The 24674-nt window shown below is 37.8% G+C and overlaps 1 protein-coding gene across 2 annotated transcripts in view; it reads right to left on the reverse strand.

Moving 5' to 3' along the window:
• Window positions 1-24674, reverse strand: part of LOC104364813 (ephrin type-A receptor 3) — a 228371-nt gene that overhangs the window by 132762 nt on the left and 70935 nt on the right. For both annotated transcript variants that reach the window (XM_033005159.2, XM_033005158.2), the window contains exon 3: window positions 18434-19094. In XM_033005159.2, coding sequence (XP_032861050.2) covers window positions 18434-19094 — 661 coding nt within the window. The remainder of the gene's footprint in view (window positions 1-18433; window positions 19095-24674) is intronic.

Consider the following 24674-nt stretch of genomic DNA (forward strand, 5'->3'; position numbering starts at 1 on the left):
AAAAAAAATAGTAGTAAGAATTAACCTTTTTCAATACTGTCGTTGCAAGTACTTCATGTTACATGGCCTAACTTTCACATTCATTTTGTTTGATTCCACTTCCTCTTAAATGCCTGGGGTTTTTTGTTGTATGAAATACCTAAACATAGAAAGATTAAAGACAAAGATTATAGAAATGAAAGACAGACTATATTATCAAAGGAAAATACAGAAATGTAAACACCATGGTTTCTTAAAAGCAGCTATGAACCTGCCATTAGGACAAGAGGAACAGATTTTTTTCATCTCAGAATATAAGTGCACAGTTACGTAAGGAAGAAGGGAAGATGAAAATAATTATTCTTATATTTCATAATCAAAGTACTCTAAGGTACCTTCACCTCCAAAAACTTTCCTGGTAAAGCCTGGGTGTTTTGGATGGTGGTTGTTGTTGTTCTTTAAAACAACTGTCCACAACAAATTTTTTCATCTCTATATGTTTCAAGTGTAGCGGTCTGGAGAACACAGTAGCTGAATTAATCATATCATCATAGAATCACATAGGCTGGAAAAGACCTTTCAGAAATACTACCTTTGGTGTGAAACTTAACCTTCAAAACCAAAGTCCAATTAATGTGTCTGAAAAAACACAAAATGTGAAACCCTTCACTAAATTTTTATTTTGCAGAATGTTAATTAGGAAAAGCACCCATTATATTCATGCATAATTTACTGAGCAAATAAAAGCAACACCTCTTCTGTAAGTCACTAGGCAGATGAACTATGGAAGTTAAATGTATTAACTGACCTCAAGGAAAGCCATTTTAGGAGCAGCAGAAGTCAGCTCACTTCAGTTGCAAGGGGCCTTCTCATTTGATCTCATCCGTAGTGATACTACATTTATTCTCTTTCATTCCACAGGGGGAAAAAAAAAAAAATCTCACTTCTGATTTGTTTCATGCTAGATGTTTTCCTCCCCTGAGAAGGTTTAAACACACATTATGAACTTGGTCTAGTAATCATTCAAAGCAAAATTCTGACTGGAGCCCACAAGAGCTTTGTCTGCATAAGGACCACAGGCTTGGCCTCTTGCGAATACTTTCACTTAATACTGAAAGGCTTCATTGTTTACTGTATTACCAGAACATGCATATGCGCTTATAAATGGGAGGCATTTATCATTCTCAAACAGTGATGAGGTGGCCACGGTTCATGAAGCAAGCAGAGATGAGACTTAAGAAATCTGGGTTCTGTTTCTCACTAGTTGACAGATTTATGTGACCAGGCAACTGCATCTTTTCCTATTATAATACTCTATTTGTAAACTGTAGATGATATTTTATTATGCTGCAGAGTGCTTTTAGATTAATGAATTAATTCCCTGATTCCCACCGTCACTAAAAAAAAACATTTTTAGCAATCATCAGATTTTGTGGCCCTTACATGGCAGGCCAATTTCACCAAATAGAGAAAGAAAATCAACGTAAGTATATAGGTAACTAGAGCCCTTACAGGGATGTAGCCTCTCGTGACCCTTTTGGGGCACAGTATGCCCACTCCTCTGAGTAGCCATGTACCTCAGGTCCTTTGAGCTTGAACAGACGGTTTCGTTTTAGCAGCACCTGGATGGTGCGATGGTTGCTGGCCCCTTCTGGTGGGTCACACTGGTACCGTCACAGTCCTCAACCCTCCCTCCAGCAGAGAGCTCCAGTTTGCCTGGGACTGAGGCAAGCCCAACACAGGACAGCAGCACATCTAAAAAGAGCTCCCGACACTGGGAAGTGACTTCTCCAGTGTGCACTTATGAGCCCCAAAGCAGGCAAACCACAATCGGGTCTGAAAAGCAGCTGAGACTGTTTCTATACCAGGAAGGGCCTGCTCTCTGAGCACTGACAAGTTGTGCTACAGTAATCTTTTCAACACACTTTGAAGAATAGCACATACCGAAGGAGGTCAGAGACTAGTAATCAGCACTATTCTTGGAGACTCATCTTCACCTAGAAAAGCCTCTGGGGCTGTATTTACCAGAAATGCTAGAAGCAATGACTTTCCTGAGTGAAGAGCATGAGCTGCACCAAGCGAGTTCCTGCGCAATGTTTGAAACCATCTGACAAGAAAAGGTTTTATCAACAGCCAAGAAAAGCCATGCAGTACAGGTGAGCTACACAACCACTCAGTGTGAAAGAAAGGGGAGGAGGAAACGAAATCGGGTATAAACACAAGAAAGAAGGCAAGAAACAAATAAAAAATAGGTTACGAGAGCAAGTCACGGACAAGCTTGCAGGAGAGCCCAGAAGATCCACCCTGAGGCAAAGCTGGGAATTCAAGTGCGGAGCAGGAGCAGCACAGGAGCACGGCACCCGTGACCGGCCGGAGCCTTCAGCGGCGCAGTGACCCGCAATGCCTATACGCATACCAAGTATTAGAAAGAGCCCTCAATTCCCCCCTCGCCCTTCCAAAAAAGGGATGAAATCCTGTATCGAACGTGCCTGCACCACAACGCTGAGAGAGGGAAAGCAGTCCCTCTCGCCTGTGCGCCCAGCAGCCCTGGGGCTCTGACCCCCCAGGCTCGCCCCGCCGCTGGCACCCTCAGCCCAATTCCTTGCGGGGAGCGGGGGGCAGCTTTGTGCCTGCTGCCATCTCCAAAACGCCCGGCACTGGAGGGGATGGAACCACAGGGCGAGCACCTCAGCTCAATAAACCCAACAGGAACTGGCATCCGAGGGAAATGACTCGCATTTCAGAATTCAGAACGAGTAAGAGACTGCAGCTTAAAAAGCTCTCCTAACAAACACGTAACGTTTGCGAACAAAGCTGAGAAGATATGAACTAGAAAGTATTAACAAAAGACACCCATTTGGATCATAGTAATTTACTGCATTATTTGAATAACTATTTTTAAGCAGTGCTCTATAATGAATTATGAGCTCTCCTCAGGGTAAACCAGACTAAAACAGCTGTTAAAAAAGTAACCAAATCACAGCTCCAATTAAGCCCAGCAAACAAACGCTTTTTCAGCTACAGACTTTAGAGCTGCTGGGGGGATTTAAATGACACTAATACTTAATTTCTGCATCAATTTTTGATTCTTCTCACTGCATATGCCTTGGCAGCTAAGTCTTTAAAATAGTTTTAAAACAGATCTCCCACATTTAAAAACATTAATTATTATTTATGCTACAGCTTGTCTCTCCATCAGTGCAGTTCAAATCACACAAATCCAATTTCTTTTTGCATTAGCACTATGTGGTTTTAGATTAAATGTGTAACACTTATTACTTGCTTTTTAACATTCCTCGAGTTAGGTGAAATCCCTCAATTGCAGGTTTTGTTCCTGGCATTACTGACAGGGTAATATATTATGTGGCAGCAGTGGCCGGAGAGCCAAGTACGTCCCCCGGTCACTCTCAGCTTAGTTCATGCAGACTGCCAGCCCCAGCATGGGGTCATCTTGCCTGATCCAGCAGCTTCTGTTCAGGTTAAGATAGAGCGTCCCATGCTGGGACAAGTAGCCTCTTCAGGCTTCACCCCCATGGTTTCCATATGTTTTCAAATAAATCTCCCTGTCCTGCATTTTATAAATTACTCTCTCAAGACAGGCAAAGCAAGTAAGGGCCAGACTTCTTTTTGTGGGATGTATCTATGTATTTATAGATATCTCTACAGAGATATATGTATAGGTATGACATCGAGAAAATATACACCAAGACAAAAAGAGGGGGAAAAGGACAGTTTATCTTTTAAGGCATTGGAAGGACTTACTTGAACCAGAAGACCAGACCCAAAGCCCTCAGGCATGCTGGAAGTTCAGTCCTGTGAATGTAATAATTTATGCAAAGCTCTAAATTATAGGGAAGGAGCATGACAGTTGCAAACCATTCCAATATATTGCTAATTGAAGCATTTTTCATGCACATAGCTATAATGAAACTGCAACCATAAGGACTCTGTAAAATACAAAACCAAAAGCAATAAAAACAAAGCTTTCAAGTTATTATAATTCTTCTGTAACAAGACATGTGTGGGCAACTGGTGATATTTTTTGTAACCAATAACAAATATTTGTTTTTTAAAAAGCCTCAATGTACAAACATTCCATAAAGTTTCTTACAATTACCCAGTATACATAAAGCTGGCGGAATTGGACCCTGAATAATGAAAGCTGTAAAAACACCACTATGTACATAGCTATCTACATTCTAACCTAAGTTTCAGCTGGACCAAGTTACATCTACAAATACACAATTATTGCAAATATTTGTGCTGGTGAAGCTCAGCTGCTGCTTTTTTTTTTTTTTTTTTTAAGACACTATTTTTAGATTAAATACTTGCTAAGGAATCTCTTTAGCTACATATTTCGTTATTAAATTGATCATTTGAACGTTGAACTGCATGTATTAGCAAAATCACACAGCCAATTGCTTTGGTTTTCTAACTGGATAACATGCACTTAAATTAGTATCACACAAATGTTACATACTTCATTGAAATTTCTGTAAGTTCATGTTGATGATAAAGGCTAGCCAGCTGGAATCTAGAAGAATATCATTTGACTACTATTATTAGCATACCAACTGTCTTGTATTTCAAATTACAATATAATACAAAGTGGCTTTGAATGACTGACAGAGCATCTTCACTGGGTAAATTGGCTAAACAATTGATTTATTCCTAGATTTTCAATTTCATAATCTGACTTATAAGGTACTTCACAAATAAAAAGAGATTTATTCACTGATTTATTCTACTACTTTCCCTAACTGTAGAGCGATATGTTACTATTTAAGAGGAATAGCACTTTACCAAAAAGCCACATGTTCTCATCTGTTCAAGAATTCCTTATTGTTTGAAATGCTTGGCTTTCTCCCATCAAATCAATGGGAACTTTGCAACTGATTTCAGAGTCAGCACAAGCAACCCCTATATACAGTTAGAGACTTTGCATGTAAAATGTAAAGACAAAAGAAAACATACACTCCACCAGGAAACCATTCCCCTCCATGTCCCACCTTTAGAGAAGTTGAAAGTAAGCTTTGCTGATGAGGAAAGCATTCGTTCTCATTCAGTCCACTCCCGTTTTCAGCTGACAGACTCCAGCGTGCCATCATCTGTCTCTGTCACAGGTTCCTCCGACTCCTACCGAGCGCCAGCAACAAGCATCAATCCTCAGCCAAACAGCCTGCCAGATACTTGAGATGTGAAAGCTGGCTTTCTCTACCCACCCACTCTCTCTTACCAAAACAGGAACACAGTAGACATGGATAAAGAAGTAGCCTGTGCAAAGGTCTGCAGGTCCATCACAGCATGAGAAGGTGAAGTAGGAAGTTATATCAACAACAAAGGAAAAAAAATGAATGCTTTGATGTTATGAATAGCTGCTGATGCACAAGGTGAGGCATGCTGCATGTACCATAACCCCTCCTGCCTTCTCCACACATGTCCCTGTTCCTCAAGGAAAAGGGGCCACAGAGAGCCTTGAGTCATTTTCACTAGCTTCTCTTCAGCTGAACTTCTCCAGAATGAACAAGCCTTTATTTTTAGGAAATATTTCTTTAGAAGTTATGAAAGTCTTGCAGGCATGCTCTTGATGACTCTCCAATGGGACTCTAAAAAATGTTTTATACCTCTATCAATAGTTGTCTTCATAAACAGCTTTTTTTTTTTTCGATCTCTATACAAAATCGCAATCGTCATACCTCTTCATGTTTTCAGCTTGACATAAAGGAAACTCCTAGTGGGACCTGGCATGAATGATTCTGCTTACATCCATGAGTCTCAGTATGTAACAATCATGTTCATTTGACTCCAAACTTTGTAATTACTATAGGAAGGAAAGAATAATACACTTTCTTTTTCTTCAATAGAAGCCTCCTCAGATTACTGCAGGACATAACTGTAACCCAAAAAGAGTGTTTCTAAATTGGTTGCAGAGACAGTATGCAACATCGTATATATTCCTTGGTTTGTTTTTAAATCAACTTTTGGATACAGCCAGATTTTCAACTCATGGAAACAGTTCACAGAAAGTCAACAAAACACATCATCAAGCACCACAGAACAAGTTGCAATGCCTCAAATCAGATTTACAATCCATAATAGAAGACCAAAAGCCACACCGTATCAAAACACATCATCTCTATGATGTCAAGAGCATTTCCAAAGTCCTAGCTCACAACAACGGCAAAGAATTTTTTTCGGAGTCTCCCGTATAATCCTACAAAATCAGACGTGTCCCACAGCACAATGAATGTATAAACTCGTGTTGCATGTGTTTGGACAGAGGGGTTAGGAATCTGATAGACTTGACCAAACCCATCGAGGGAAAAATCCCCTTCCCTGCCCTCAAACCTCAAATCTAGCAAAAAGATTAATGTAGAGGGCAGGAGCAGAACATGGTATCCAAAGTGCCTAAGAAACGTCAACTTGGAGCAACATCAGTATTCTCAAGCTACATCTGATTGCAGGCTGTGTCCAATCCAGTGCTTCAGAGGAAAATGAAAGATGCAACAATTCAAAAGTCAAATTATTGAGTTACAGTGCAAAAAAAAGCCCTTCCAAATAGTGGAAATTTTAAAACGTGGCATGAAAATAATATAGACTACAAATAGACAATAATTTATTAAAAATCATCAAACCAGGATGCTTTTTATTCTGCTATCTTCTTGAGAGAATTACAACCTGAGGCTTTTTCTCTAGTAGGGAGAAACTACTTACATGACCACATTAATACTCATCAGTAATATATTAGAATATTTCCTGCCATACAAAAAGAAGAAAACACCTGTAAATTGGATGATTGTTTCAACCTGGTGGGTATGCAATCTGTGGATGCACATCTGAGGATCTGATGATAACATGCAAGTGTGAGGTAACAGCTTGAATGCTATGATTGCAAGATAGACAAGGAAGCTTCCCAACAGATGGAAAACTGACAGGCATAAAATAATCCCTAATTATAAGAGAATTTGGGATAGACAGCATGGCTGGGTTTTAAGGCAGTAATTTAAACACACTGGCCCTGGAAAGTAATTATTGCACAGGAAAACAATGTACTCAATTCCAAAGAAGCCCTTAATCCATGTTTGAATAAGCTCTATACTAAACAGACTTGTGCCTGAACACCTGCTTTTACCACCGGATTTGGGTTTTTTTGTGTGTTTTACAATTGAAAGACTAATATTTAACTTTTGGGGAGGGGGGGAGCAGCGGAGTCAACTTGCTCAGGGAAGAGATTAAGAATTAAAAGGTTAGGCTGCTACCACACTGCAGATGTGAATCAGAAGTAAGACTAAAAAGCTGACTGAGTGAAAACTAGTGTGATCCTTATTACAATCACATTTCAGATCCGCTGTGGATTAGAACATATCAGTGACATGGCTGCAGTGTGGGGGCGAACAAGGATTAACTCCTACTCAGCCCCAAAACCTCGGCTACCCTCTTCCTCAAGCCTTCTCAGGGATTTGCCACCCGATATCCTCCTCTTCGCTGCTGTCAGCAAGTGGCTAGAGAGGGAAGAGACCGGGAGGACTCAGGGCTTCCCCTGCCACAGCCCCGCTCCACACACGCACCTCCTCCCCGGCCTGCAAACATGGAGCGAAGCGGCTGTTCCCAAAGGATGCGGAGGATCATCTGCACTTCTGAATCATACTTGCTAGGGGAAACTATGCAAATATATACGACCACTGGCAAACTCTTTATCTCATGCCCCTCTGTGAAGCACTCTGCAGAGCAGGGCTAAGTCCACCGGACAGAAAGCTCTTTGAATTGCTGTACCGGGAAAAAAAACAGCCCACTGAGTTCAGGAGAACTCAGTTGGCTTAGAAGTTGTTTCCATCATTTCTTAGACACTGTAGGTGCATACTCAGAGCTCTCAAAAATTCAGTGATGTAAAGAAGCATCAAGGAAACATTGATAAAACACTGGCCAAAAGAGAATCCCAGACCATTTACACACCGCCTTCCTCTGAGGGGAAGGCTCCTGAGAAAACAGTAGATCTTTTCCAGACTGTAACTTCATTTTGACAGTGCTCACCAAAACACAGGAGATGCGTCCTCATTTCCTGTAGTTCAGATCAGCTTTAAATCTCTCAGTGTAACACATTTATTACTACAATTTTATTATCATTATTTGCAGACCAGTTCCATGCATGACCTACCATATACCCAAATACAGACTTCAAACAGTCACCACATTTTCCCCCCCTGAAACTTGAATATCTTTTTAGCAGTTAGGCACTGAGCAAACTTGAACAGAGATACTCATCTTCCTTTAAACACACCATTAAATCATACTCCTGTCTTGAACCCAAATCAGTGTCCTTCCCTTTCTCATGATAGCCTCTTCCTTTTTAACCATTTATTTATTTATTTAAAGAATACTAACTGCAGCATTTAGGTTTCAGTGAAAAAATTACATAGATATATTTTACTTACCATGGTAAATTTTTCCCTCACTTCTCTCTCTTCCTGTTCTCTTTCCTGTTCTGACCTTTTTTAAAATATGTCTTTAGCTTGCTTTCTTCCACCATCTGCTGTGGTTAGTGCAGGTAGAGAAAACATACAGGAGCTGATTCCTCTTTTACTGTTAATTTCACTGCCAGTTCATCCTCTCACACAGTATGAGAAACAAGACCATCATTGCTTATTCAATGTCATGCACAAGTAGCAATCATATGTCTTTCTAATTCCATCCTCTGTGTTAACAAATACATATTTGCACGGCCTTGGGGTTGAAAGCTCTGGACACCCCCATCTTCACAGTCAAAGAATTAAGAGACATCATACACCGTATAAAAATAGCAGCTTAAGGAATGGTCTGTTGATTTATGAAACAAAAAGTTCATTAGTTGTGGTTAACTGAGATTTCTGAACAACAACTTCTGCTAATATGTCCTTCTTCCTACCCAACTCCTACTTTTTTTTTTTTTTCCCCAGGATGAACACCAGTTTTACATCTGGAACAGTGATCTCATGTTCATGGTTAATACACCTTGACTTCACTTCAAGTCACAATCCCTCAGCCCTGCTTTAGTTTTCCATATTATTCTTTTGGGAGCACAACCTGGAAATTCCTAGAACAGATTTGAAGAGGAGCTTGTTAAAATAACTGCCCATACCTGTCATCTCAGTATTAGGATCACATTACCAAAGGAAGAAAAAAGTCCTGTTAGGCCTTCAGAGAATTTAAGTTGTTTTGTAATCTAAAGAACAACATTACAGCAGCTGGAGATGCCCCTGTTAAACTGGAACTATGTACTACTGAATAATTTGCTTTTATTTCTTTGTATAATAATAATCACTACATTAGGCCATTCATTATGAATGCAAAGGAGAAATTTTATTTACTGTATCCTACAGCCTCCTACTAGTAACGTGACATTAAAAAAAAGCTACAAAATACATTTATAAATAAAATAATTCTATACATGCATACCTAAATCTTAGAATTGCTTCTCACAGAGATTAAGGGACTGTTCAGGTCAAATCCTGCATGACTGAACTCTGTATAAGGTTGCAAAACAATGAACATGCTTAATATTTGACTTTAATATGTTTGCCAAACTTCATGTCCTTTTCATGTCTTCAGCTGGATAGCAGATGACAATTTCAACATATATTACTGTTTTATAATAATCACTTTAAAAATGTTCTCTTTTTTCTAAGAGAATCAAAGACGATTTTTTTCTTCCTTAAAAAAGAATTTTGTGCCCCATTCTCATTATATAGAGGGGGCAAACAAAAAAAAAGATGCATTCTTAGAGCTAAGTACACTGTTACTAGAGGGGTTTTGGTCACTTGTTTAGTGGCACTTCTCAGAGCTAAGAGCTGGGTTTTTTTAAGTAATTTCTTCTGTTATTCTCCTTCCATTAATCATCTCTGCCAAATCAAAGAGAAAAGAGTCTATGTATTTTTTACCTAGAATTAATTGTTGTGAAAAATGGTTCCTCCAAATGGGAGGACAAATGAATTCTTCCTAGGATTCTGAACTCCTGATGACCACCTTACTCCTACATGTAAAGTGACCACTACTGCTTAGGCTAAGCACAATAAATGACTACTTGCATTAGGTTTCATCCTATCCACATGCTCAATTTACCAGAATTTAAGTATGTATATAAAAGGCAGCGTGACTTAAGTGAATTCTTAAATACTCTGCTTAAAGCATATGAAGTCAGGTATTAGACATCTCCTCCAACAATGTAGGTCATTTTGGTTGAAATTTTTGAAGCAATTGTTCTGTGAAACTTCAATATGTTTTTACAGCACAAAGAACAGCCTGCACAGGGTTATGAGCAAACTATGTATTTTTAAAGCCCACAACCTTTTTCTGTCACTTAATCACCATTGTTAATAAAAAAAATATTATTCATAGATAACTACAAAAGAAGTATCACGAGATAAGGTACAATTCAAAAAAGCATACAGATTGGAAATACCAATGGCAAGTAAAAGTGCATTACTTCAACCATGCTGTTGAAGAGAACTGTCCTGTATCACTTCTGCAGTTATTCAGGCTTGGCACGGTGTCAACTTTTACCATATGGCTTTTTCTTCCCCTGTTGAAAGTGAATCTTTCTGTCAAAGAGCAGCTGTTCTAAATTATCACATCAAATTTTAACTTTACAGTAGACAACCACTGAACCCACAGATTCATGACAGTGAAATAGTTCGCCTCCTTGACCCATGAAGGATTTGTCATTGTTTAGGTCTATTTCTGCCTTAGCCCAGTAGATACACCAATTGTCAGGGTTTCTGAGAAAGGCAGGTACTTAGAGATGAAGCTACAAACAAATTATAAGCAATGAAGTTCTCATCTTCTCTCCCTAAAAAGACTGTGTGAAGTCCAAGTTTTGTTCCTATTGTGCTATCAAGAACAAAACTGCAATTTCAAATGCAAAGAAAATGAGACATTACAAATGCAATCCTTGTTAGTCCATTTGTAATCCAAAGAAACAGTCAATTTTGATACTTCTCCTGCAGTCTAAGTGTTTCAATGAAGTCTGATATCAATTACTGGTTATTCAGATGTCTGCCAAGAGCATATTTTGACAACATCTTGCGCTTCACGCTGAGGAGCGGCAGACATACAGAAGATTCTTGTCGTCTTGTACTCATCTTTCAAGATGTTTCTTACTTTAAGAGCATTTTCACTGAACGTTATCAAAACTTACAGCTCTCACTACAATTGCTCTCTATTAAAGTCTAGTACCAGCTGTCAGTTGTAATGCAAACCCCTGTTAGCCTTTATAAGTTCCACTCTGGAACTAATAAGGGATTGTCAAATAGCTCTACACACAGACGCAAGTGGCAGAGAAAACGATGGAAAAAGTGTGTGTTCAATGAATTCACACTGACAATACATTCTTTGTGCAACTCTGAGCTAAGCTGATATTTAAAGTCACCAAAGACAGTACAAGCAAAACATGCTCAGGATGATACTATTAATTTAGTTTTTAATCTTTTGAAAGCCTCCAAAGCAAAGCCATTAAAATGAAAAGGTTAAGGAAATGCCAGCAAGATCCCTTAGGATTCTCTGTGATAGACATCCATAAGATATTTGCAGTAAAATCGTGCAGAAAAGTTCAACAGTAGTGGTCTTGAACATATGTGTCAGAGAACTAAGGCAAAAATTTCTGTGTTAAAAAGATGAAGCAAATGTTGCACACACAGTTGTTAAATTGTAGAGTCTGGGTCAAGAGCCAGTATATTCCACTACCTGGAGGGGGGCGGGATTTGTTGGGTTTTCTTGTTGGGGTTTGGGTGGGGGGAAGTGGCTTTTTGTTGCTTGAAAAGCAGGTCAGAAGGAAAAGGAAGAAATTACCAAAATACACACAATGTGGCATAGCAAGCACCACCTCTAAACTGCTAAGAGATCTGGACTGAACATACAGTGCAACTATATTAAGTTGCATTTAGGGACTCATTAATACTTTTGCAAATACTCAATTTTCTGAGTGAACCTTTCAATTTCCCAACTAGTTTCAAATATAAAAATTCAATTCTGAATTACTTAATCGTGTCATATGTTTGACATGGTAGTACTGAACAATTTGGAGAGATGTATTAATAAGCTTCTTCAAAGAACACCAAGACTAGGTTCCTAATCACTGAACATTACAAAATTAAAAGAAATATTTATACTCATATTTTCATTCAAATATTTATAGAATTTCTCTAAGAAATATGGTAAAGATTCTTCTCAAGTAACTACAGAGCATTAAAACCACACTTTCCAACTAAAGAATTTATACAGTGTCATATTGAAAAAGCTTTGCTAGTATTTTGCCTGCCTTAAAAACATTAATTTTAAATTCACTGCTTCTAATGTACGAACCGGATATTTTCCAAATTTTTAAGCAGTCAGAAAATGTTCCATAAAAAGTTGGCTGTGGTCTTTCTGAAGTATTCAGTACAATATAATTCTTCCTCTATGAAAAATCATCTGGATCTCTCTGCCATAATTTTTGTAAGAGTTAAATAAATTCTAAGCAGGAAGGTAAATCCTTCATTGTGTACTCTGTTTATGTACTTATAGAATATAAAGCAGATAAAAACAATGAATATTTTACAAATAAAGTGATTCATAATTTATAGCTACTGCCATTTTAGTTTACTAGCTTGAAAGATTAATTCCCTTTTAAAAAGCATCCCTCTTGCTTTTTAAAATCAAAACAATACTTTAAACTGAAGGAAAAAAACCACACCTCAAACCTCTGCTTTAAAAAAATGTAGATCCCTAGCTTTTTCAGATTTGATGTAAAAGGAAACTCTCTTTAATAGTTCTGTTATTATAGATATGATCTTCATATGATCAGTTCCTTCATTTTATTAAACATAATTGCTCCTATACAGAGCCTAAGAGTTAAAACCACACACTTTTGTAGTGTAAGCAACACATCCGAGCCACTCAGCTATTTCCAAGGGAAAATGATACCATCTTTGCAGTTGCAGCAAGCATGTGTGTCTTCTGTCTGTTTTCACATGCACAAAGTTGAGTAGTTCCTCACAGTACCTTTTTTTCTTTATATGGAAAGTTATCTTTTATCTACGGATACAAACAAGTACAAAGTATATTTACTTATGCAGAGACAAAATGGTTATTTAAAGCATAGGGGAAAAAAAAAAAGAAATCCAGAAAAATGTTTTTCATCCTTAGTATTAGCAATGTTTTACATATTTTTATCTCAAGTACAGCATTCATCCTACTGAAAGAATTAAGCAATGTATGCGATGGTTCAGATTTAGCAGTCACAGATGGCATTCCTTTCGTATCTCCATAAACTCAGAGAGAGAAATATGATTTAGGATATGCTCACCATACAAGTTGAAGCACTGAATAATTTAGTGTTAGGGAAAATTCTGTGAAGTCATTTTTGAAATAACCAGGCACAATGGGTGAACTTCACCTCCTCCTCTTTTACCCCTTACTCCCTTTTCTCCCATTCAGTCCACCTGATTAATAGCTAAAAATTATATACGTAAGGAAGGACTGCTGGATTATATTCTCTTTTTTCATCTGACTTTGTTATAGAAAATGTGTCAGTCACTTGTGGTTAAAGCTTACAATTTTATTACATAATATTACATAGTAAATTTACAATTCAGACTTACTCAATTTCAGAAACTGGAATTTAGAACTACACCTTGAAATGGTAGCAATCAAAAAATGTAATTCTGTGCTTTTTGAGTCATTCTGTCCAGTCCCATCAATTTAATTTTCCATTGAATAACTGGAGCCACAAAGCTTGGTTTTTGTCTAAAGTCACCTGTTGGAAGCATTCAGAAAAACATTCAAGCTCATTTGTACGCTCACATGGACAAACAATTGCCCACTGTATGCTTGCTAATTAAGTATATCATCATGAAAAGTATCGTTCTCCATGCTCAGCTAGTCTTTCTGAAGTGCATGAAATAAACCAACGACAGAATAGACACATTCAGGATGGAAGAAATTTATTAGTTCAAGTCTGCCAGTGCAGGATTTCCTTTATCATCTGGTTACCATATTTTTAAAAAACAGCTCCTAAAATTAGGCTTCCATTAGTTCTCCAAGGAGACTTCTAGATCATTACAGAACTAAAAACATTTATCCTACATTTTCCCATTTATTTTGATACTATTACCCCAGCTAACCAACTTTCACATCATGAGATCTATTTGTTGCTTGCTTTCAAAAAAAAACCGAGCCTAGCTTCTCCGCATAGAAGTCACTCACTGGGCAGGTGATGTGAATGCTCCTTTTCTTTTATTGATCTCTGGGCTGTTCCAAACACTATGACACTGTAAAATTTCCTGGTATATTTGTAACTTAAATAGTGCATGCAAGCCTCACTGACCTTTTCATAAAAATCAGATTCTTTACTCTGAATATGTACAGACAGTCAAAAAGGATGAGTTGAGGTATGGAGCAATTAGCCCGTCCTCCAAAAAAGAAGACACTAGCAGAGATGAAGAGTTGGGAAAAAAGGTATTACAGATGAGATATTAGACATGAAACAGACCTTGAAAACTGTTAATACAGAAGTTGAAAAGAGAGTGGTTACTATTTTCTTACTACAGAAGAACATGGAAAACCTTATCCAACTGGCTTAAAACAGAAGGCTGAAACACAGCAAGAAGACTGCCACAGAAGGCAAGATATGGCATTCATTGCCATAAAAACTTAGAGACTAAAAATATGAGTCAAAAAATAGACAAATTAACAGGTGACAGGGCACGGATTTCTGTTATACATAGTCTCTCTTACAAGATGTATCTTAAGTCTTAGAAAGTCAACAGTAGACTGGCAGAAGCTGAAAGGTATACAGAGTAAAGCAGAGCTTTATATAGTTTCTTATACTTTTCCGTAGGAATATGCCGTTAGCCACTGTCAGAGAAAGAATACTAAGGCAGACAAACCTCTGATCCGATCTACTATGGCTGTCTGATGGGGAACAAAAGGAAAAGATGAGTTATCCTTGTTGATTGAGGAACAGGATGAAGACTATCGGAAAGCATTATGCTTTGTGTGCAGTTGCAGCCAGTTAGTTTTTTTCCCTAATTAAAAAAAAAATGAAACACACTAATTCTAAGAGAGAAGACGCTATAAAGATGTAGTTTTGCCAAAATGGCATGAAGACATAATTTAGAAAGGGCATCGTGAGGAAGAAGTCCTATTCTACCATGAAATATTACAGTAAGATTAAATAGTCAGGATCACTACAATGCAATTTGCTAACAAAGCTGTAATAACAGTCTATAGTGGTTGACATTTCTATTTTCAGTTAACTAACATACATGTTAGCTAAGGGGAACATTTCTATTTTCAGTTAACTAACACACATGTTAGCTAAGGGGAAAAAGAGGTATGAGAGAGTGGCTTTTCCAACATGCTCCCTGGTAAATCTTACCTTATCTTATACAAATCTAATCCCTCCAAAATACTGACCAGGTACAAAAGTCTTTGCTAGAGGTGTTAAATTTTGAACTGTTAACCTAAAGTATACCACAAAGACCAGAATTCCTCAAGGTGGGGTATACAATTCACTCTTGAGAAAACATTTCTCCACACACGCAGAATAATGAGGAAAAGGATGATGACAGCAAAGTTGGTCTTGATTCCTTAACTGACAGGTAGGTATCGTCCTGCTGTATATGTAAAATGCTTATCATCTGGTAGGACCTGGAGCAGAACAATAATCTTTCCAACAAGAACCAACAGGCTGAGTAAGACGGTAGTCCAATCTTGCCTTTTCAGACCTTAGATACAAACATGTTATAAAAAGATGTATGTATTTATATGTATGTATACACCAACAACAAAAAATGGCTTGAGCCTTATGTCAACTTTTCCTGGTTATCCAGAGAAAGGTAAGCAGTCATGGAAAATGGTATAAATTTGTGTTATTTGGGGGCATGACTGTGCCTTAATATTCTTCCAAGTGTGAAGAAAAGCTGTTGTGAATGAACTTTAAAAAGGCTGATCATACACCATTAAGGTCTTTCATTTTAATCATCAGCAAAAACCTTCTGCTAATGAAAAAAGATATTGTTTCCAAAAACATCATTACAGAAACAAACAAATAAAAACATGAACAGTCTGAATATAGGATCAAATAGTGACAGACACTAAGTTGTTCAATGTTTTCAACTAGTGGGAAGACAACAATGTCTATTACTTATTCTCCTTCAAACTTCAGTTGAAACATTCTCTTCCCTACATTATGCCTTCATTCCAACCTATGCTTGTAACACCATTTTGGATCTTCTTCAAACTCTACAATCTCGATCCTACTGCCCTTTTTTTGAAAAAAAAAAAAACAAAAAAAAAAAAAACAAACCAAACAACAAAAAAAAAAAGCAAACCCAAAATCCAAAACAAAACACATCCCAAACTTAAACCTCAACACTAAAAAAAAAAAAAAAAAAGGGCAAAAGAAGAGAAGAAAAAGAAAAGGAAAGATTCAGGAGCAGCCTTGAGCCTAAGTTCAAAACTGAATTCTTCCGAGCTTTCCAACTCCTGCTGAGTTACCAATGCCAACAAATTGGAGGTTTTGAATTACTGACTGCGTTTAGAGTGCCACTTCAATCACACCACACTGAAAATATTTGATAAATATGACTTTCAATAGAAGTTGGTAAAACATTATATGTTATATCAGAATAAACCAGAAGGACCTGTCACTATTGTTAATGGTTTCATCATAGATCACTCCCTTGATCAACAGCTGGTGAGGAAGTCAAAAGAAAAAAAGAGTTGGAAAAAAAAAAAAAAAAAGAGAAAAAGGAGACAGCAGCTCTATGGTCTGATTTTATGCCTTCCAAATCATGTATGATCTACTCACACATGGATGTAAACTCACTCCTAATCTCTGCAGAACTCAGTAGGAGATACCTTGCCTACCCAAGCATTTGAGAACCTGTTTTTAATAAAAGATTTTATTTTTCTTTATTTAGCTCAACCTTTGCTCAACTGTAGTCTGACAACCTTCTGGAGTGATTGTCCTTTTGTGTTCATGTGTAACTGAAACTCTAAACCAACAGCTTTCAACCATTTACTAGCACACAGGCTCTATAGTAAGCAAGACTATATATAGTGGTTAAAAGAGTACCACTAATATTTTAGCATTTTTAAGTGCAGCTATAGGAGGCCCTAGATAAAGCATTTCTGAATAATAAAATATCCTCTCCTGAATTCAGCTCTTAACAGAAGACTTTAACTCGATTTGTCTTAAAATTGCTACCTAACTGTAGAAAAGCATACTCAGAAGACGCAGCTTCCCAATTTATTCATTTTAAGGGTAAAACCAATTTAAAATCTAATTAGAAGCAAACTCAAACACAACACTCTTACCCCTCTCCTCCCACACCTCACTTACATTTTCTGCAGAAAATGTCACCTTAATTAGAGCAACTGTTTTCACAACTACCTGGCTCTGGTTTACTGGGCTCCTAGTAGCTCCCCAGGACTTACTTGTTTGACACAAAGTTTGCTGTAGGACTGATGAAAAAGGAATAGGTGCTCTCTCAATCAGGTTCAGAATACTTTAAATTTCTGCTCTTATAGATACATGCATATGCACATGTATACAAACACACATACACACACTCCACAGTAAATATCTCAGCTACTACTCCTATTTTCTAGATATTACTGTTTAACTTTTATTTAATGGACCCCTTTGCTACAGCCAGCACCCATTAAGGCACTCTGTGAAAAGAAGTTTAAGATTCAATTAGCACAAAACTTCAAAATGTACTTTTATAAAAAGCAAAACGTAGCCCACCATCATTTCAGTTGATATTAAAATTAGGTAAATATGATATGCATGTCTCTAATGTTTAAAAGACCATTTCTGGAAAAACTCAAAATCCCTGGTGTAGTCTTGTTCTTGGGAGCATTCACATAACCACAGTTTGCAAAAAACAAAAGTTTTGAGGAAATTATTTTGAATTAAATACATGAGTATTCATGAAAATGCAATTTTGAAGTTCAAATATTAATTTTCCAAATGTATCTGTGTTTAGGAACTATGCTACCCAAAAAAATGCTATCTGTTTTTTCTGACCAATCCCAATTAATCAACACAGCTCAGTAGCAAAAATTATACATCAAGCCACAAAGTTTAAAAAAAAAAAAAAAAAAAAATCACACAAAAAAAAAATCAAATATTTGACACAAATAATGCATTTGATAAAACTATTAGCTACTGAAAGGAAGTCCAAGATTAGTAAGAGAGGCTAGATTTGCTATACATTGTATTAACTAAAAATCAATTGTTGAGCCTTATCAAATATTTTTAGCAAATTACATTATTTACACAGATTAAATAAACCCCATTTTCATGGTGATTTTATGAACTCATTTATTTCTCTCAAGAACTGGGAGAAAATTAGCATGACCCAATACACAGAGCAGGGACATGAAGTGAAGCCCCTGTTAATAATTGAACTATGAACATGGAGGGCATTGTTACCTTGGCACGCAAAGCCTCTTTCTTCATAGCCAGCATTACACAAGCACTTCCCTATGGGCACTAGCCATTCTCCTTCTGTACTGCAATACATCTTGGGTGGCTCTTCCTCCTTGGAATGATTGACACAAGAACCCCGCACTTCCACCAGTGACTGAGAGTCCATGGGTACTGTATCTGGAAACATGGCGAGGTTCTTGACAGTGAAAGGGCACTTTTTGAAGTACACTCGCACTGAGACTAAGGCAACACACGCACCTACATCTTGAAAAGCCAGATAAAAGCCTTTCCTGCTGACAGGCCCCACCTCACGGACTTCTGTATTCAGCTTGAGAATTCGGTCCCCAAGATCCATTTGAGTGAAGCTCTCATCAGCCGCAATGGTGTCGATCTTTGTAAACTGATGCTCTCTGAACTTTACCAAATGGTCATCATCAGACTCCATATAATACAGATTGAATGTCTCTTTGCAAGTGCCCAGAACCAGAGGGATACTATTACAGTCCCTCAAGGTAAACTTGAGCTCCACATATATCTTCTGAGCCGAATTGCGTGGAATCCAGTTTGTTCGCAGCCAATTGTTTTGACTGTGATCCATAACATTGCACACTTGGTAAGTTCTGATTGGAGTATAATGCTCATCAACACCACTAATTTCTTCCCACTGCAAAAAAATAAAAATAAAAAAAAAATAAATAAAAAAAAAAGGAAATATTTTAAGATCAATGATTATACCAATAAAAATTACAATTAGAAACAAAAGCTGAGAAAAAGCAAAAATCACTTTGCTTTGGACATCACTATAAAATAAGAAATGAAGTCTGGTTGAACTTGCACTTTTTTCCTATTAAAACATATAAATATCTTAAATGAACACAGAACTCACCATTAAAAAGTCAGTTTTTACCAAGTTATTTCAAGGTGACATGAAAGAGATGCTACAGCTGTTTTGCATTATTAAAAACCTCTGATTTCTTAAACTATATGCAGTGCTGTCCTTTCAGTTGTGATCCCAGCATGTATTTACAACCGCACTCACCTCAAACAGGAGAGATTCACTAGGACAACACCACATTTTTACTGTTCGAATAAGGTTGCATTTCAAAGATTAAACAAGATATAAAATCTTACAAATAAAAGGCAGTGGCTCCCACTGAAATTCCATGTAGTCATTATAAAATGTTACAGTTTAAAATTTACTCAAAGCATGACAATTAATTTTGCTTGGGATATATGTCCTCTGAACAAACAGTCAAGCTTAGCCTCGTTTCGAGTTACTGAAAACTACCACCAACTTACCATAAGTATCTTGTTACTTAATTTTTCTGTGGACTATATAGGCTATGATGCTAAAATGTTTTTTTGAAGAATACATAGTCATTATTTGTGTTTACGTCAGTCATCAGCTGACAAATCTACTTGACCCAGACTGCAAAGGAATGGGTTTCCTATTTGGGAATTACTCATGTACCAGTGCTACTGATTTCTGAAGTCACACTTACCCAGAGGAATATCTACCCATCACAGGAAAAAAGAAATCCTACAGGGGTACTTAAAGTAAATATTTACTGTTAGTCATTTACCATATACAACAAAGTGACTTAAGATGTATCTTACTTTGCTTTCTCCCTGAATAGATGACTAAGACCAATTTTTTTAAGATCATCATTCTTCAGCTTTTATCCACACAAAAACTGCAGCTGTTCTATATTCTGAGTCTTAAAATATGAAATGAAGAGCCTCACCAATGAAGTGCTAGAATTAAAACTCATTACAATAAACAATACCTGCTACAGAATCGCAACACCGCTGAAGTTGAAAGAAACCCTTCCAGATCTTCTTGCCCAAACCCCTATTCGGGCAGAGTCAGCCAGAGTAGGTTGCTCAGAATCTTGTCCAGTCAGGCTTTTGAATATCTCCATGGATGGAGACTTCACAGCCTCTCTGGGCAGCCTGTGCCAGTGTTTGATTACACTTGGAGTAAAAAGGTTGGTCCTTATGTTTAAATGGAATTTCCTGTCTTTCTGATTGCATCCATTGCCTCTTGGCCTTTCACTGGGCACCAGAGAGAAGAGTCCAGCTCCATATTCTCTGCACCCCGCCATCAGGCATTTATGCACACTGGTGAGATCCCCCCCTGAGCCTGATCATCCTCTGTTCTATGCTTCAAAGTTAATTACTCAAACAAAAGAGGTAAACCTCCTATCGTGATAATGAAGCGCATACTAACAGAGCATACAGCAGCACAGCAGCTACAGAAATCCTTGATTTGCTGTCACCCACATACACAGCTTCTGCAAAAAACAAATGCTGACCCACGCAACAAGATGCTGTACAGTTGGGGAGCAGTAGAGCTTCAAACAGAGCTGCTGCACAGTACAAAAATGGGAGATGCAGAGTAGACAGAACTATGTTGTGAAAAATCACTGCCACTCTTGGGGGAGGAAGAAGAACTTCTATCAGAAAAACATCTTCCCTCAGAAATCAAGTCACATCGGTGTTGTATTTAAGATCCCAGTCTAACAATTGTTCATTTTACATAAGCGGCTTTTGCTGTAGGACTTTAGTGTACTGCAGAGCAAGCATTAGGGAAAAAAGTACTATTCCCACTATACCAACAAAGAAACTGAGATGCAGAAGTGTTAACTGTTTTTACAGTTTCATGGTTTTACAATACATGCATCACACACACATACAATGAAAGAAAAAGAAAATAACCCATGGCTACATCAGAGTAACATCTGAGAGTTCTCAGTCCCAACCCACTGACTTAAGGAAGTTTTGATATGACTAAGAGCTGGTCTGCACAATGAAATCGTCCACGCACCACAGAAGATGTGATTTTAAATCATGTTATTAAACCAGTAGATAAAAGCAGTGTAAATACTCTTTCTTTAATTGAAACAAAGTTTATTTTAGTTCACTTTACAGATTTGACTATACACAAGTTTTATCTCTTCCTGACTAGTTCAACAGAGTTTAAAACACAATCTGAAGACACAGCTGAAATGCTGCTTTGGCAAAGTGAGCAAGCAGTACAGGGATCTTGTGAATCAAAGTTACAACACTGGAGCTCATGGCCACTTGAGAGCTGGGTGCCACATGGCAGCCCATCACACAAGGACAAATTCTTGCCTGCATAAGAGGCAGCTGGACTCCGGCTCCCAGCCTTTGCCAAGTTCCCAAAACTGAGTGGAGGACCCTCTTCTGACAGATGTCCTTGTACAAGTACAGCCCCTGAGCTCACAATCTAATCCTGTTGCAAAAAGCCATTCAGATGCCATAATTGCCTTCCATGAAGTTGGATGTACCTATTTAACTACAGGTCTTACCGGGACAAATAAAAATTCAGTGACAACAACTGGATGGAACTACATAAGATTATATAACGAAACATAATTTTATGGGCATTTACAGCAGCTCACACCAGTTCATAAGTGATCTACTTATTATCTCCGCCGTATAACTTCTCATCAGTTCAACATATTTTACATGTCCAGTGGGAGAAACAAAACCAGGAACTTGCAGAATTTAAAACATCTCCACAGCAGATGTTATTTTTCTGAACAAGTCTCATAGCAATTTTTTTTTCAGAAGCTTCTCATCCAACATGCTTACACAGACTGTTGTATGTAGATGTATGAATTGCACAATAAAGGTAGCACTACTAGTATGTTCTTTACCTAGAAGTTGCAATGTGCCATTATCACTTCTTTAATTTGCAGTGAAGACCAAACTGCTTGGAACCAACCGCAGTCCACGTTAGTCCACTTACATAAACAACAAATTTTTAAATCTGTCATTTAATGCTGAAGCATTGCTGAATGGAAGCAGCAATCTCACACTGGGTGCTAACTTGACCAAAATACTTTAACTGTTACAACATTATGGAGATCGCAGCAAGAAGTTACTGAAACTACAGGAGAAGTGTCCAAATCAGAACACATACCAGATTCAAGTACATTTGTGACTTTGATAATTATTACAATGAAACTAAAAAAACAAGCAGTACATTTGCATTGCTCATACATTTCAACTTTTCCCAGTAAGCTATCGCACTGCCATTCCCAAGTGATCTTAATTCTAAACAGGCTATCAAGAACATCAAGACAATCTCTCTTCCATGACCCATGGGTTTTTTCTATTAAGTGAAGTTTGTCAAACACCCGTATTAGTAGTTCTTTTAATTTTTATTTCTGTACTTGTAATTCATGTGTTCAGCTTGCTCTGTAAGTTACAATAGTTGCAAAATTATTTTATTTAAAATAAATAAATAAATAAATATATATAAATAAAACCCAGCGATTCTTATTCCAGGGACAGAATTAAGGAGAGAAAAGCATAAAACAAGATGCATGTTGATTAATAAATTATCAGATGTTTTCTTATTTAATCACTATTGTCAATTGTTCCTATGTTGATTTCAGGGGCTCAAATGAAGGCAAGAAGTCTTTCTCTGCAAATACTTATGTATTAACATTCACGGGGCAGCCTACAACATAGGTCTTTTGAAGCATCATAAGGACTTCTCAGACCAATGCTGTTCTAAACACACATAATCAAAAAGTTCCATATTGTTTTACTGCTTCAAAATGCCAAACTCATCTTCACTTCAGACCATGGGAAGACTATGCTTATCCTCTTTAATGTTAAGTCTTGCTGTTTCAGCAGCTCTTCTTCTTTTCCCAATAATGCTCTTGCAGAGCCACCTCAGCCTCATGCTAAGGCATAAGGCAGGTAGCTATAATAAATAATAGGAGACTGAAAAGTCGTGAAGAGGCATTTTGCCAAAATGGAAATGAGACAACAAAATGCAAAGAGAAAAATGCCAGAGAGATATGAGATGCACTGAGAGAAAACTTCAGATGTAAGGCAGGTATTTACTCTAGACAGGGCAACGAGATGGCAGAAAGGGACACGCTTCTTTCCACCGTATGCATGGAGTCCTGCCTGCTGCAGTCTCAGCTTCCCCTCCTCCAACCTTTAGCTTCCCAGAACTATTCCCATCCCATGGAAAATTAGCACAGACGGCAGGGGGGCTAATTTTTATTAAATCAACTCTCCTAAACAGTACATCATGCAACCCTGCAACCACTAGTATTTCTGCAGGAACGAGAATGTAATGCCAGGGACAAGAATGCATCCAGCAAGAAAGTATGGTCCCCCAAATTTAGTTACCATGGAAACCCACCTAGAACTCAAAAAAAGATAGATCTATTTCTGAGAATACCGCATCTTCCCATACAAACTTTCATCTTGTTGAAGCTTTGCTATGAGAAAATAAGAACAGTTTATGTTTTCATCCTCCAGATAGAAGAAAAGATAAACCTGAAGGTGTCAGAGGAATAAGCAGAAAGATGAAGGTGAAGCTGTCGCAGGCAGAGAAATACTGCAGAGAATTTAGGCACAGGCACTTTTCCAGGAGTCAGCAAAGACCTAGAGAAGGTTACCTGAGCCAGGAAAGAAGGAACTGGCACTAAGTAAGGCGGAGGAGGAAGAACGTTGGAGGGAGTTAGGCTGAGAACTTAAAGAACATCTGTTGAGATGCTGGCAGAACTACTGAAAGAGCTGTACTTATATCATGTAAATCAGTCACTGGTGGGACTCAAACCTAATTCTCACCTCAATTACATGCAGTTACTTGGGTAACTCTGGTCTATCGGGCATTACATTTCACAGGTGTTGCAACTAGCATTGCTTTCTTTCAGTACTGTGCAGCTACAGAACTAATAGATATTTATCAGTCCTGACTGTAGTTAGACTGGAAATTAATAGCTGGGTTCTAAATACTGGAGGAATGAAGGAACAGGACTACCTTCCAAGAAGTCCAGTAGGGATGATAAATCTAAATTTTTTTTACAAAAGAGATTTATAAAATTGTGTTAGGGATTTTATGATAGTATAATGGGGAGTCGGAAATCTGAGGCTTTGGGTGCTGGATTTGTTCCTGTTGTCAAAAGGGAAGGAACAGAGGCGTGACCACCATGCCTGAATCCACATTATTACACAGTAATTATATCATATCACTTTAATGCCTTCAGGCACCTTCAACACTCTTGAAACATGTCCAGGAGAAGTGCCATAGCACCACTCCCTCCCCAGCATGTAATTTCGCTTTAGGAAAGTGTTCTTTTGTTTGCTTTTCATTTTTAAAATCTTCTTTCAATACTTGTTAATGGCAGGAAACAAGAAAGTGCTTTCAGTGGTATAGAAAAATCTTTGAGGTCCCCAGTGAAGTGGTCTA

The sequence above is a fragment of the Tyto alba genome, unplaced genomic scaffold (genome assembly GCF_018691265.1).
Source record: "Tyto alba isolate M040663 unplaced genomic scaffold, T.alba_DEE_v4.0 Super-Scaffold_14, whole genome shotgun sequence".
Taxonomy (NCBI): domain Eukaryota; kingdom Metazoa; phylum Chordata; class Aves; order Strigiformes; family Tytonidae; genus Tyto; species Tyto alba.